Below are 14,752 nucleotides of genomic sequence, written 5' to 3' on the forward strand. Positions count from 1 at the left end.
CATATAAAAAGGAAAATTTTAGACTTATAGATCAGCAATTGGCTAGAAAATTTAGTTAGGAACGGACAAACACGTTAGAAAATTATGACAATAAATATTTTCTCCACTAAAATTGTTGAACGAAGAAGCCAAAATTAATACCACTTCACCATTGTATTTGTGACATCTAATTAAGAGGTCGTATGCCCATGGCTTTTTTGGAAATTCCTAATTATTTATATTGAAATTCTGTGAAATTAAATTAGACTTCAATTCCAAATTCTTCGTCTAGTAGAATGAAAATTGATATTGAAATATGTGTATGAGTATGCGTGCATGTGTGCAACAAGTGTGTGCGCGCGCACGCATGTGTGCAACATGTGTGTGTATAAGCGCGCGCGGCACGCAGAGTGTGTGAATGTGTGTGCAGTCAGTGTGTGTGTGTGTGTTTATACGTATTTGGAATTCCATTACTTTCAAATGGTGGAATTGGATGATTTTTCAATTCCAAATCCAAGTATTTTTAGGATACCAAACACCGTATCTAGAATTGAAGGCTAACACTGTATTTAGAATTGGAGGCTTAAATTCTAATTCCACACCCACAATTTCGTGTGCCAAACGAAGTCTAAGTATAATATCTTGATGGAAATGAATGAGTAATTAGTTTAGGATTAGAAGTATATTAATCTTAAAATTTACCAACTTTTTTTTGGTTATGGTAGTATATTTCATGATTTTTATTTAAATTTTACCGATGTAATTTTATATTTTATAATATCTTAAAATTATTTGTTATATGTACTATATTACATGATTTTTCATATTTGACTAATGTAAATTTGTTTTTCATAAGAGTATATGATTAGAGAATTTATGCTGACAGTTTTCGACTGAACATGAAAACACGATTTGAACGCACATGAAATTAAATGGGTTAGTTTTAAGTCTTATGTTATTCTTTCATGTTGTTGTTGGATCGACCCGATAAGAACATGATAACTGCAAGTTGGGTGATTCAGGTAACCCGTTAGTAATTGATATCATTATTATTATTATTTTATTAGAATTAAAATTGAGTTATTATTTTTCCCACTCTTCAATTACTTCTTCATTCGTCCATTCACACTCAAATTAATTAATTTAAAATTCTAATGAAAATAAAATTTTATTTCAATTTAATAAAACTTGTGTCAAAAATAGGTATGATTATGAACAAAGGGTTTAACCAAATCTCTCTTCATTTCGCCTCTTCCTTAAACCCTTCCTTCCAAATCTCTACCAGAAAATCAATGTCGACTTCTTCCTGATTTAGCAGAATCAATCAATCACAGAGTCGATTGCTTCTCTTTTGAGCTCAATTGAATTAATCAATGGCTGCTTCGCGGCTCTCGTCGCTCGCTACGGCGGTCGCCATGGCTGCGACGTGTACTGCCGCCGCCAATAACCTCTCCTACGCCGATTCGCCGTTCCGATTCTATCCATTTTCGTCTTCCTCGCCGGAGCCGGAGGCTCCGCCGAAGGACAGTCCAGTTCAGGGCGAGGCTCCTCAGCCTGCACCCGCCGTTGAAGTCTCCAAGGGCAGTTTTGACCCGGAAGCGCTGGAGAGGGGTGCGAAGGCGCTTAGAGAAATTAACAATTCTCCTCATGCCAAACAGGTTCTTATTTGAGTTTTTGCTGTCATTTCTGTTGTGGAATGCGGTTATTGAGTTTTTGACAGATTTGATGTTTTTGGGGATGAAGGTTTTTGAGATTATGAGGAAGCAGGAGCAGACGCGGCTAGCGGAGTTGGATGCAGAGAAGGCTAATTTTGAGGCTATTGAAGCTCATGCTGATATTGTGAGTGCTAGTTTGTTTTTTGAGTTGATTTGAAATTGCTTCTTCAGTCGATATTTTGTATTTGGGATGTTGGAGATTCAGTGTTTTACATATGAAAAGTGAACTTAAGAAAGTTGAATTTGTGTTTTTGGATCTCATCTTGAATGAAATAGAAGTGTGGTAATGGCCCCGAGCTCAATTTTTTGTTTTGATGTTATTTTCCTTCTATGTTATGAGGATAATGGACTTAATAGCTTCGGAGTTCAGATCGTTGTTTTTGTGCAATGTAGGAAAATGCATGCGGTTGTTCCTTGTGCACGCAGAGATTCTAATCTAATCGTACTGCTTATTCTTGAAAGTTTTCCGTAACATAGTGTTGTCAAATGTTGAGCATAGGATGTTTTCCATGATTAACCAGAAATATGCCATGCTTTTGGTCTCGAACCTTGTTAATATACCTGGTTGTGAAGCTAGTTTTGTTGCTTTATCTAGTATGTATTGACCTAAATGGAAACTTCAACCTACAGGAAAAGCAGCGAAAATGGGCTGAAGACCAAAGGAATCTGTATCAGCAGCAGGCTCAGGGAAAGGCACAAATGATGAGATACGAAGATGAATTGACCCGCAAGAGAATGCAGGTATGAACAATCTCTGTTTTGTTTAATGAATGTGATGGAGATTTATGAAACTGGAAGGAGCATTTTACTCAAATGATTTGCATATTGACTTTGTATATCTATAACTGTGGCCATTAATCTCATTCATGGTGTAAACTCATAACTGCAGCCAGAATGTAATATGAAAGGATATGCATTTTTTTGCACTAATCTAAGCAGTTGAACTTATTATCTGCCATGACTTCAGACAGACCATGAAGCACAAAGGCGCCATAATGTTGAATTAGTTCAGATGCAAGAGGAGTCATCCTTAAGAAAAGAACAAGCAAGACGAGCTACTGAAGAACAGATTCAAGCTCAGCAAAGACAGACTGAGAAAGAGAGAGCTGAGATAGAGCGGGAAACAATAAGAGTGAAGGCAATGGCTGAAGCAGAAGGACGTGCTCATGAAGCAAAATTGACTGAAGAACATAATAGGAGGATGCTTTTGGAGAGAATAAATGGTGAAAGAGACAAGTGGCTTGCTGCAATAAACACAACTTTCAGTCATATTGAAGGTTTGAATCCACTTTAATGCCTGGATTGCAGTTTTATCACCGTAATTTTGTTCTTTAGGCATTCCTTTGCACAATCTTATCACACCCTTTAGTTGAGAATTCAAATTTCCCTTGAAAGTTAACATTTCAATGTACACTTTTCTTGGTTGCCCCTGCTATTTGCCTCACTGTGCATTTTTCCATCTCTCTTTTAGCACAAGGTATTCTGTTAATGTCTTTATTCCACGATCATGCAATTATGCTTCTCCATGTTAATCATCGGTTAACAGATATTCTGAATATGCAAAAACGGATTATGAAGTTCTATCATGCATGTTAGGGGATACTTTGCTCTAAGAAAGTTTGCACGGTCTTATTCTCAAGCGGTAATTTAACTTGCATATTATCAATGTTCAATACTTGGAGCAATCCTGTGCCAGGTAATTATGAGGATTTTATTATGCATGTTAGGGGTTACTTTGGTTGTGCTATATAGTGGCTGAAGTTTCTTCTCTGAATTTCTTTGTATGGTTGCTGCATTACTAGTAGTATTCCTGTCAATTTTGTCGCAGAAATTCTCTTTAACATATTTATTTATGCAGGAGGATTTAGGGCTCTGTTGACTGACAGAAGTAGGTTGGCCATGACTGTTGGAGGAGCTACTGCCTTAGCTGCTGGAGTTTATACCACTAGGTATGGTCAGCAATTCCTTTTTGTTTATACTTCAATTTTAAATAGAACTGATTTGCTTACTGGATGGCTGTGCTGAACTTTTGGCAAGTGTCAACGATAATTCATTCGCATCAACTCTACTGAACCTGTGTCTCTTATGTGAAGATTTGTACTGATGATTGCTTGTATTAGATGAAGGAGAATTTTGTTTTCTGCTACCCATACCTAATTTAGAGCAGGTCTTCCGTTTCGCAGAAATACAATACTTTTATCCTAGATCATGTTAAAATATGCACATTATAGTTTGGGTTATGCTCGAGTGCAAAAGCCCTAGTACTTTTCAGTAAGTGACACTTCACCTCTCAATACTATTTTGATCGCAGGGAAGGAGCGAGAGTAATGTGGGGATATGTCAATAGGATTCTTGGCCAGCCATCTCTAATTCGGGAATCATCTCTGGCAAAATATCCATGGTCTGGAGTAGGTTCTCGAGTAGCCAATAAGGTGCTTAGCTATAGTACTGCAGCCGGGGCAGCAGCTGCTCAAAGTAAATCTGCTCTCGGAGATGTTGTCTTGCATCCTTCACTGCAGAAAAGAATAGAACATCTTGCTCGGGCTACATCAAACACGAAAATCCATCAGGCGCCATTCCGGAACATGCTCTTTTATGGCCCTCCTGGTACTGGAAAAACCATGGTTGCAAGGGAAATTGCTAGAAGATCGGTACAGTATTTTCCTTAGCATTGCAATCATTCGTGTTTTTGTCTTAGAGATATCTTATCTGTACGACAAGGAATGTGACAAAGAATTGTTATTCTCCATTCTAGTAGGTTTTTATTGAAAGATTTGAGATTTATTTTATCAGGGCTTGGATTATGCCATGATGACTGGGGGAGATGTTGCACCGTTGGGTCCCCAAGCTGTTACCAAAATACACGAGATATTTGATTGGGCGAAAAAGTCTAAGAGGGGTTTACTCCTGTTTATTGACGAGGCTGATGCTTTCCTATGCGAGTAAGTATTTCTCGAATAAATGAAGTAGATTTATCTACCTTATCGATTAAGAAAGTGCCTTGTTTTCAAGGTTGTGAAATTTCTCGATGCGCATTGACTGGATAAGGCTCATATAGTCATATATTCGTGTTTCTATATGTTCGTATTCCTTCATTAACTTTAATGTTTATCCTTTCAAGGCGTAACAACACACACATGAGTGAAGCTCAGCGAAGTGCTCTGAACGCCTTGCTCTTCCGAACTGGAGACCAATCTAGAGATATCGTTCTCGTTCTTGCCACAAACAGGCCGGGGGATCTTGACAGCGCTGTCACAGATCGCATTGATGAAGTTATCGAGTTCCCACTTCCCCGAGAGGACGAGCGCTTCAAATTGCTGAAGCTTTACCTGACAAAGTATCTGACTGGCGAAGGCGATAAGGAGTCGAGATGGGGCAGCTTCGTTAAGAATACGCCACAGAAGATTACCGTAAAAGATTTATCAGATGATGCACTGCGAGAAGCTGCCAGAAGGACGGAAGGCTTCTCTGGCCGCGAGATTGCAAAACTGATGGCGAGCGTTCAAGCAGCCGTGTACGGGAGGCCTGACTGTGTGCTCGACTCCGCTCTGTTCCGTGAGATCGTGGAGTATAAAGTCGCAGAGCATCACCAGCGGATAAAACTTGCAGCTGAGGCTTGAAGGGTTATGAATACCAAAAGCTGCATTTGATTTTTTAAGTCCTCTGTTTTGAAGAATAATACCCTGTTTTTTATTCATTCAAGAACATATTGATACTTCTTTGTTATGTATTCATTAACTTAACTTACTAATTTTGAGAATAAAAAAATTGGTTAAATTTAACTTCATGCTTATATTGAATAAAAAACAATACTCCCTCCGTCCCTCTGTAGTTGAGTCGTATTCCTTTTTGGATTGTTCGACTGTAACTGAGTCCTTTTCTTTTCTGGCAAAAAGTATTTTATTCTCTCTTACTTTTCTCTCTTTTTATCTCTCTACCTTTTGTTTCTTGCTACTTTATCCTCTTGTTACTTTATCTATTTAAAACAATTTTTCTTAAATCACGTGCCAAAAAGAAATGCATCTACTACGGAGGGACCTTTTGAAAATTTAATCCACATATGTTTGATCATTGAATTTGAATTGTTACAAAAGAATTGATACCAAATAAACACTAATATCTCAAAACAACTACAAACATAAACTAAATAGAAAAAATAAATTAGAGCTAACATATATCTATTTGCTACTCTATCTATCCATTCACTTCTCTCCCTTTCCTCCACTTGAGAATCTAAAATCCACCACCACCTCCGCCGCCGCCGCCAAAGCCGCCACCCCCTCCTCCGCCAACATCACCCCCTCCTCCACCGCCGCCCCCTCCGCCGCCACCACCCCCATCATGTCCACCACCGCCCCATCCCCCATGTCCACCACCGCCATCATGTCCTCCGCCGCCACCCCAACCGCCGCCGCCGAAGATTCCTTCCCAAAATCCTCCACCGCCGTGATTTCCTCCTCCGTCGCCGCCCGTGCCACCGTGGTCGCCATGATCACCGTGGCCTCCGTGATCACCGTGGCCGCCGTGATCGCCATGGCCGCCGGCTTCTACATCGCCATCATTATCAGCACCATCTCCGCCGTCGCCATCTTCTCCACCTCCACCACCTCCACCGCCGTCACCGTCTATTTCTACTTGACAAGCACACACGATGAGCCTGACGACGACGGCCGCAAATATAAAAACCGCGCCGATAACTATGAAAATAATAAAACCGGTTTCAAGTGCCATGATATGTATATAGTTTTGGGGTTAATGGGAGATTTTGTGAACTTCCAATTAGCTTATATATATAGATATATATATATATAGGTTTGTAATGGCTAAATTGAAATTATGTTGATTAATTACTTGTTTTGACCACTAACATGAGTATGAAATGTCTTAATATCGTAGCTTCTTCGAACCTACTTCTCCCTTTCTTCATCTTTTGATTCTTTCATATTTGTGGCATTTACGTTTCTCACACTCTACATTCACATACATAACAATAAATAATACTACCTCCGTCCCCAAAATTTGCTACACTTTGATCCGACACGGGTTTTAAGAAATGTAATGGAAAGTGAGTTGAAAAAGTTGGTGGGATGTGGGTCCTACTTTTAAAGTATTAGTTTTATAATAAAATGTGAGTAGGAATGAGTTAGTGGAATATGGGGTCCACTACCAAAAATGGTAAAAGTGAAGTGTATCAAATTTTCAGGGACGGACTAAAATAGTAATGTGTATCAAATTTTCAGGGACGGAGGTAGTAGTTATAGTTTAGCTCTCATCTTTACCACCAACTTTGAACGTAGTGAAAAATATACTCCATTCATTTCATAGTAATAGAGTCATTTTGCCATTTTGGTATGTTCCATAGTAATAGAGTCATTTCCTTTTATAGTAAAATTCAACACATTTTTTCACACCTACTTTACTCTCTCTTACTTTTTTACTCTCTTCATCTCTCTACCTTTTTCATTTTACACTTTACTCTCCCTTTACTTAACTTACCTAACGCAATTTTTCTTAATCTACGTGCCAAAAAGAAACGCCTTCATTATTATGGAACGGAGAGAGTACAAATTTATCCGCATACAATATTTTTCACATAATCGAATTTCGGCTAGACTGAATCCAATGTGGCATGCCTTAATATCCAAAACGATATTGTCTTGACTTGAGGTGACATATCGAAATATTTAACTAGACCAAAATATATCTTTATAAAAAAACACAATAAAAATACAAATTGCATATAAAAATTTCACCAAATTAATCTTCGAAACAAAACTAATTATATCATGTTAGTTTCATGTTATTTAAAATTGTTACTGGACTCTACATATAGAATTTAATTTGTCACGACACTTGATCATGACTATACACACTAAAAATTCATGTACTATCTCCGTCCTATTAAAAATGGAATAGCACGAAATTTTAGAAAGAGTCAGTGGAGTAATATTGAATAATTAGCCTATTTGGTGTGTCTTTTTTGTCTATTGGCACTTCAATAAACAAATACAAAGTAATTTTAATGCGTAACTATATTGTAATACTTCTTGAGTTCTTCCTATCTAATTTGGACCAATTAAGGATAGAACATAGAAGCTAATATCGGCACGAAATTGAATTGAAAAGTCAAGCCTAAAGGTGGGCAATTCAAATGAGGAAAGACAATCAACTCAACATGACATCTAGCTTGTTCATTTTAGTATTTGACTTGGACTTGTTCTATGAATCAGAGGTCAATATTCTTTGATTATTTTATGATGTGGAAAATTCTATGGTGATTCTATTTGAATTTGTGATTGTGATGTTGAGTAAACCACACACCATTGTTGTTGGACCAAAGCCCAATAACAAAATAGGCATGGTCTATACCAAACCCCAACAATAAAATAGTTATGGGCCTCTAGCCTAGCAAGCAAAAGGAATTGTTACAAAAGAATTGATACCAAATAAACACTAATATCTCAAACATCTACAAACATAAATTAAATAGAAAAAAAGAAATTAGAGCTAACATATATCTTTGCTACTATATTTATCCATTCACTTCTCTCCCTTTTCTCCACTTGATAACCTAAGATCCACCACCACCGCCGCCGCCACCTCCTCCGCCGCCATGATCACCGTGGCCGCCATGATCACCATGGCCGCCGGCCTCTACATCGCCATCATTATGAGCCCCATCTCCGCCATCGCCACCATCTCCACCACCGCCGTTGAGATTGCTGACGATGGCCCCAAAAGTAAAAACCACGCCAACAACTACAAAAAAAATAATAAAAACAATTTGGGGTTCCATGAAATATATAGTTTTGGGGGTTAATGTGAGATTTTGTGAACATCCAATTAACTTATATATATAGTTTTGTAATGGCTAAATTGATATTATGTTGATTAATTACTTGGGTATGAAATGTCTTAACATCGTAGCTTCTTCGAACCTACTTCTCACTTTTCTTCATCTTTTTATTCTTTCAAGTTGTGGCTTTTACGTTTCTCCCACTCTACATGTACATACTACTCCCTCCGTCCGCGAATAGGAGTTTTTCCATTTTGGTCCGTCCGCGAATAGGAGTCCCGGTTCATAATTACCATAAATAGTAAAGAGGCCCCACATTCCACCGACTCATTCCACTCACATATCATTTAAAACTAATATATATATATATATATAAAAGTGAGACCCATATCCTACAAACTTTCTTCCACCCACTTTTCTTAACATTTATTAAAACCCGTGCCAGAATGGAATGAGACTCCTAATGGTGGACGGAGGGAGTATAACATTAAATAATCCTCTCTCCGTCCCGTAATAGGAGTCCTATTTAGTTATAGCACGAGTTTTAAGAAATGTAAAGAAAAATGAGTTGAATAAGTTAGTGGAATACTGGAATATGAGTCTCACTTATATATATGTATTAGTTTTATAATAAAATGTGAGTGAAATAAGTTGTTGGAATGTAGAGCCTACTTACCATTTATGGTAAAAGTGAAATAAGACTCCTATTGTGAGACGTACAGAAATGGAAAAAAATAGGACTCTTATCATCTGGCGGAGGGATTAGACTACTAGTTACAATTCAGTACCGAATTTCAGCCGGAATATCCAAAATGATATTGTCTTGATCTGAGATCGAAATATTTAACTAAACCAAAATGTGTCGTTCCATCAAAAAATACGATAAAAGTACAAATTATATAAAAAATTTCACCTAATTAACCATCGAAACAATACTAATTTGGACTTAGCATTCAACACTAGGTTTACCATACTATCACTTTTACTTTTATTTAAAGAGTAAAGGCCAAAACTGGTCCTTAACATATGTTCATTTTACGATTTTGGTCTTAGACATTATCTTTTGAATTTTTGGATCCCAAATATTTCAACTCGAATCACAATCGGTCCAAAGTTAACTTCTCTATCAAATTTTATCGGTCAACGTTCTTAATCCCGATTTTGACCAAATTAAGCTGTTGTCGTTAGATGTGAATAGGATGAAGAAATTTGAATCCGAGAATTCCAAACACTAGTAGTTCAAAATTAAGTTGATAAATGTGAATACGATGGAGAAATTCGAATCCTAGAATTCCAAACACATATTTTCAAGCTGAATCACATAATTAAGTTGATAAATGTGAATAGGATGAAGAAATGACGCTGGAATTAACGAGAGCTCAACTCAACAAGGCAACCAGTTTGTTTATTTTATTATTTGACTCTGACTTGTTCTATTAATCAAAGGTCAATATTTATGTATTAATTGTTGATGTGGAAAATTCTATGGTGAATTTGTGATTGTGATTGTGATGTTGAGTAAATCATACATCATTGTTATTGGACCAAAGCCCACTAATAAAATAGGCTTGGTCTATACCAAAGCCCAATAATAAAATAGTCATGGGCCTCTAGTCTAGCAAGTAAAAGGAATTATAAAAGAATAACAATAAAATTATTATTTTTTGCAATTATCAATTCCACGCGTAATTAAGAAATTCTTTTTTTGGATATATGTTATATCACTCGTATGATAATGGAAGAAAAAGATTTGGCCTTTTGATTTGTGTATCTTAGTAATAATATGACAAAGAGCCAATTCCAAGCGAAACAAAATGTGCGATGCTAAAATAAAGAATGTATTGATAATGTGATAATCTGCATATGAACTTATAAATTTTTGTCAAATTATAATTTTGTGTACTAATTTTATCATGTGAATTAATAAACTATTGATTTATTTTAATTTTGCATTCAAAGTATTAATTTATTTTGATCTTGTAATTAAATTATTGATTTATTTTGTTTTGTAACTGCTCAAGATTGATACTAGCATAGTTTGATAACTTACTCATGCGATACTATCAAGCGTGTGACGTTTTATATAGTAAAACAACATTCTACTATACTAAATTAAATAATTTCATTTTTTTGATATTATTAAGATTAAGTCATGTTAGCACTAAATTTACAATTAATTGCAAAATCATAACAAATATATAGTTTAATACTATAGTCAAACAAATTTCAAAAGATGATGTACAAACTAGAAATTGGCATTAATAGAATAAATTTATAGATAAAACTAATAAGTGAATGGAAAAATAAAAAGAAAGCCAATAGTGTTGCACCTCACTATCTACCGGTGGAACTGCTCTACAGTCAACGCATCTCCATTCTTATTTTTTACATATTATATAATTATTTGTCGCACTCTCAAATAAAAAATTTTGAATCACCCACTGCATTTGCATCTTCAACCGGTGCATCTAATCACCACCGCCACCGCCTCCACCGTCACCACCACCATCACCACCGCCCCCGAAACAATCACCAAAATCGGGGAACTCGCGTCTCTTCCGAGAGGGCTTCTTGTGAGCACAAGCAAATATGAAGATGGACATCACTGAGATGGAGACTATGAGCATCAACACCAACACCCAACCCTCAAAAACTTCATTTACCAAATTCATACCCTCTCTCACACCTCTAATTCTACCCATTTTATCACTACTCCATCAATGTTAATGTCAAGTATATCAATAATGTAACATATATATAGACTATAGTTCAAGTGATCATAACTGATTATTAATTAGTATTTTGAATTAGCTGGTCAATATGTCCCAGTTGAATTTCTATTAATAATTGATCAAGACCATCCGAAATTTAAAGGAAAATCTGTGCAAGTGCTTCTCCAATATCTATAAACATTATTTTTTTTATTAGTAATATTAAAAAATAAACTAATTAAAGTGCCAAAGAAACCTATTATCACGGGTATCTTCTACTCCGTATATTATTATTTTTATTATGATAACATAAGTTAGAGCTAGCTAATAAGTCGTCCAAAATTGAGTTCTCTTTATGTTGAAATTTTATTATGAAAATAATTTCCATATAGAGTGTATTTTATACAATAATATTGTTTATAGTATAATCCAATCATATTGATATGTTGTGCACGAAAGAACATATTCGTAGTTGATTAATTGTGAGTCGATGGTTGGACAATGAGCAATATTTGATTAATTTCACGTTGACTGGCAATTCTTTTTATTTTTGAGAGGATAATTTGATTATGTATAGAGATTTCAAATCATTTAATCAATAAGCTAACTGAATAAGCTATATTTTAATGATTTTGAGGGCCTGAAACCTTCAACCTAGTTTCTTGTAAGCCAGACAGTAAATTCCCTGGAATTTTCTTTTCACCATATTTGATTAATTCATTTCATTTGAAAATTTAGTTAAAAAAACATGATTTGACATTTATAGGATATTGTAGCTACCAGCTAGGATGAATAAATAAACTTAATTCAAATTAATGTATTACTCGTAGTACTGTTTAGTTAGTTTAATTAATTAAGTTTAAACATGTTCGGTCCTTTATTTTTAAAAACTTAAATCTGTGTTATCCTCAAAATAATTGTTAAATTATTAGTGAAGGCTATTTTAGTAGCATTTAGGCTGAATCAGAGAGTTAAAAAACCGTATTTAGTTAGTGTTTAATGTGTTTTGAGTTTTGAGTTTTGGAAGTTTACTATTTTAGTCTTCAAAGCTTTCCAAAGCTTTCCAAAGTTTACTATTGTCGCTTCCCCCTTGTGGTTGAGTTCTATTGTTGTGTGGTTGAAGAATTTGTTGCTGTTAAACCAGATCATTGCTTTTCGAAGGTGTTTGACAGATTATTGATTGTCTAATTGCTGTAATATCGTAATGCACAGAGCTGTGATCCAAGTTTTTAACGGAACTGTCCAAAATGGACTGATTTCGACCCGAGTTGAAATGTGTGGGATGCAATAATTCAAAATGTAACGTCTGTGACCAAAATCGTAAAACGGTCATTTTTGGCCTTTACTCTTTATTCATTCAAGAACATATTGCGATACTTCAATCTTATGTTTTCTTTTAACTTAACTTACTAGTTTTGAAAATAGAAAATTGGTTAAATTTAACTTCATGCTTACATTGAATAAAAAACAATACATTTGTGACCTTTTGAAAATTTATTGACCTTTTGAAAATTTAATCCACATATGTTGATCATTGAATTTGAATTGTTACAAAAGAATTTATACCAAATAAAGACTAATAACTCAAACAACTACAAACATAAATTAAATAACTCTTACAAGTTACAACTCTAAACCCCATCAAAATCATCCACCACCGCCGCCGCCTCCTCCACAGCCACCACCCCCTCCTCCCCCTCCGCCCCCTCCGCCACCATCACCCCCTCCTCCACCGCCGCCCCATCCCCCATGTCCACCGCCCCCATCATGTCCACCGCCGCCGAAGAATCCTCCCCAAAATCCTCCACCGCCGTTATTTCCTCCTCCGTCGCCAGTGCCACCGTGGCTGCCATCGCTGTCGCCATCATCTCCACCTCTTCCACCACCTCCACCTCCACCATCTCCACGGCGGCCGCCTCCACCGTCAATATCTACTTCACAAATGAGCCTGCGGACGACGGCCGCAAAAATAAAAACTGCGCCAACAACTATAAAAATAATAAAACCGGTGTCAAGTGCCATGATATATATAGTTTTGGGTTTAATGTGAGATTTTGTGAGCTTCCAATTAACTTATATATATAGTTATGTAATGGCTAAATTCAAATTATGTTGATTAATTACTTGTTTTGACCAATCGTAGCTTCTTCGAACCTACTTCTCCCTTGCTTCATCTTTATTAGTCTTTCAAGTTGTGGCTTTTACGTTTCTCCAAGTCTACTTATAAGAATAAACAATGGACTATTACAATATTCATTAAATAATCCTGCAATCTGATAAAATAAAAATCTATTACAAATGATGCAGATACGTAGCACTGCAATATTCATAGAGTAACCCTGCAATATTCGTAGAGAAAGACAGCAATCTGGTAACAATATGGAAATAAAAATTACCGATTTTGCCCTTTAGCGTTTTTTAACGTTCCAATTTATTAAAGAGTGAACTATATAAATGGTATCTGATCTTTCACTTTCGCACATAAATAGTATCTGATCTTTATTTTATATCGTTTTTGGTACCCATGACAAAAATAACTTTAGGTATCAAACATGTGATTTTTTTGTTATGGGGGATATTTTTGGAAATTTCAATTAAATAGACCCAAATATATGATTTTTTTTTCCTTTCTTATTTACTTTTTTCTTCTTTATTTAATTCTTCTTTATTTTTTCTTCATTTTCTTCTTTCTTCTTTCTTTTTTTCTCATTAGTTTATGTTTTCTCTATTTCTTTTCTCTTTTTTTTCTTCTTTCTATTTAGTGTTTTATACATACATCTAATTGCACTCATAATATAAATCAATAAGAAAACACCTAATTATATTAATTATTTAAAATAATTAAATCAATTAAATATTTTTAATTAAATTATTTATAATCATTTTAGGGTTGAAACACCTAACTAAAAATATTCAACTCTTTATTATTATTCAACTCTTTATTATTATGCATACAATTCACACTTTTAAATTTTAATTAAGACTATATTGATTAGTTATTAATTTAATATAAAATAATAATTATTACTATTTATTAATCACTACTAGTTTTTACTGTTATAATTAATATTATTATAATAATTAAATATAATCATAACTATAATTATAATTAAGTAGTATATTTAAATGATATAAAATAAATAAATAAATTATTAATTTATAACATCAAAATAATAATATTAATATTGATTAATAATAATAGTATAAAGGATGAGGAGAATGAGAGAAGATATTATAATATCACTTTTGGTACTAGTTTTGTCAATGCCCAAAATATCTATTATGACACAAATAGAAAAATAAATTTGTTTAGAGGATACTTCGGGGTGAAAATTGCATCAGGTATCAAAAATATGATTTATAGGTACCAAAAATAATATAAAATAAAAATCAAGTACCATTTTATGTGCGAAAGTGAAAGATCAAGTACCATTTATGTAGTTCACTCTTGGGATGTATTACCTCCGCCCCCCAAAATTTGCTACACTTTGACCCGACACGGGTTTTAAGAAATGTAATGGAAAGTGAGTTGAAAAAGTTGGTGGGATGTG

At 35.1% G+C, this 14,752-nt stretch overlaps 2 protein-coding genes across 2 annotated transcripts; one reads left to right on the plus strand and one right to left on the minus strand.

Moving 5' to 3' along the window:
* The first annotated feature begins 1,225 nt into the window (after positions 1–1,225).
* On the plus strand, positions 1,226–5,413 carry LOC125197531 (uncharacterized). Its single transcript, XM_048096288.2, has 8 exons — positions 1,226–1,637; positions 1,723–1,818; positions 2,325–2,435; positions 2,662–2,971; positions 3,553–3,643; positions 4,006–4,345; positions 4,488–4,636; positions 4,816–5,413. Exons 1-8 carry the CDS (start codon positions 1,353–1,355, stop codon positions 5,312–5,314), a joined length of 1,881 nt encoding a protein of 626 aa, XP_047952245.2. The 5' UTR covers positions 1,226–1,352; the 3' UTR covers positions 5,315–5,413.
* A 320-nt stretch (positions 5,414–5,733) lies between these two features.
* Positions 5,734–6,456, minus strand: LOC148929623 (uncharacterized). The gene has a single exon (XM_089069699.1). The coding sequence runs from the start codon at positions 6,423–6,425 to the stop codon at positions 5,928–5,930; it is 498 nt and encodes a 165-aa protein (XP_088925825.1). The 5' UTR covers positions 6,426–6,456; the 3' UTR covers positions 5,734–5,927.
* Positions 6,457–14,752: the final 8,296 nt, after the last annotated feature.

The sequence above is a fragment of the Salvia hispanica genome, chromosome 4 (assembly GCF_029641045.1).
Source record: "Salvia hispanica isolate PSC_SH4W2 chromosome 4, Shi_PSC_v1, whole genome shotgun sequence".
NCBI classification, from domain to species: Eukaryota; Viridiplantae; Streptophyta; class Magnoliopsida; order Lamiales; family Lamiaceae; genus Salvia; species Salvia hispanica.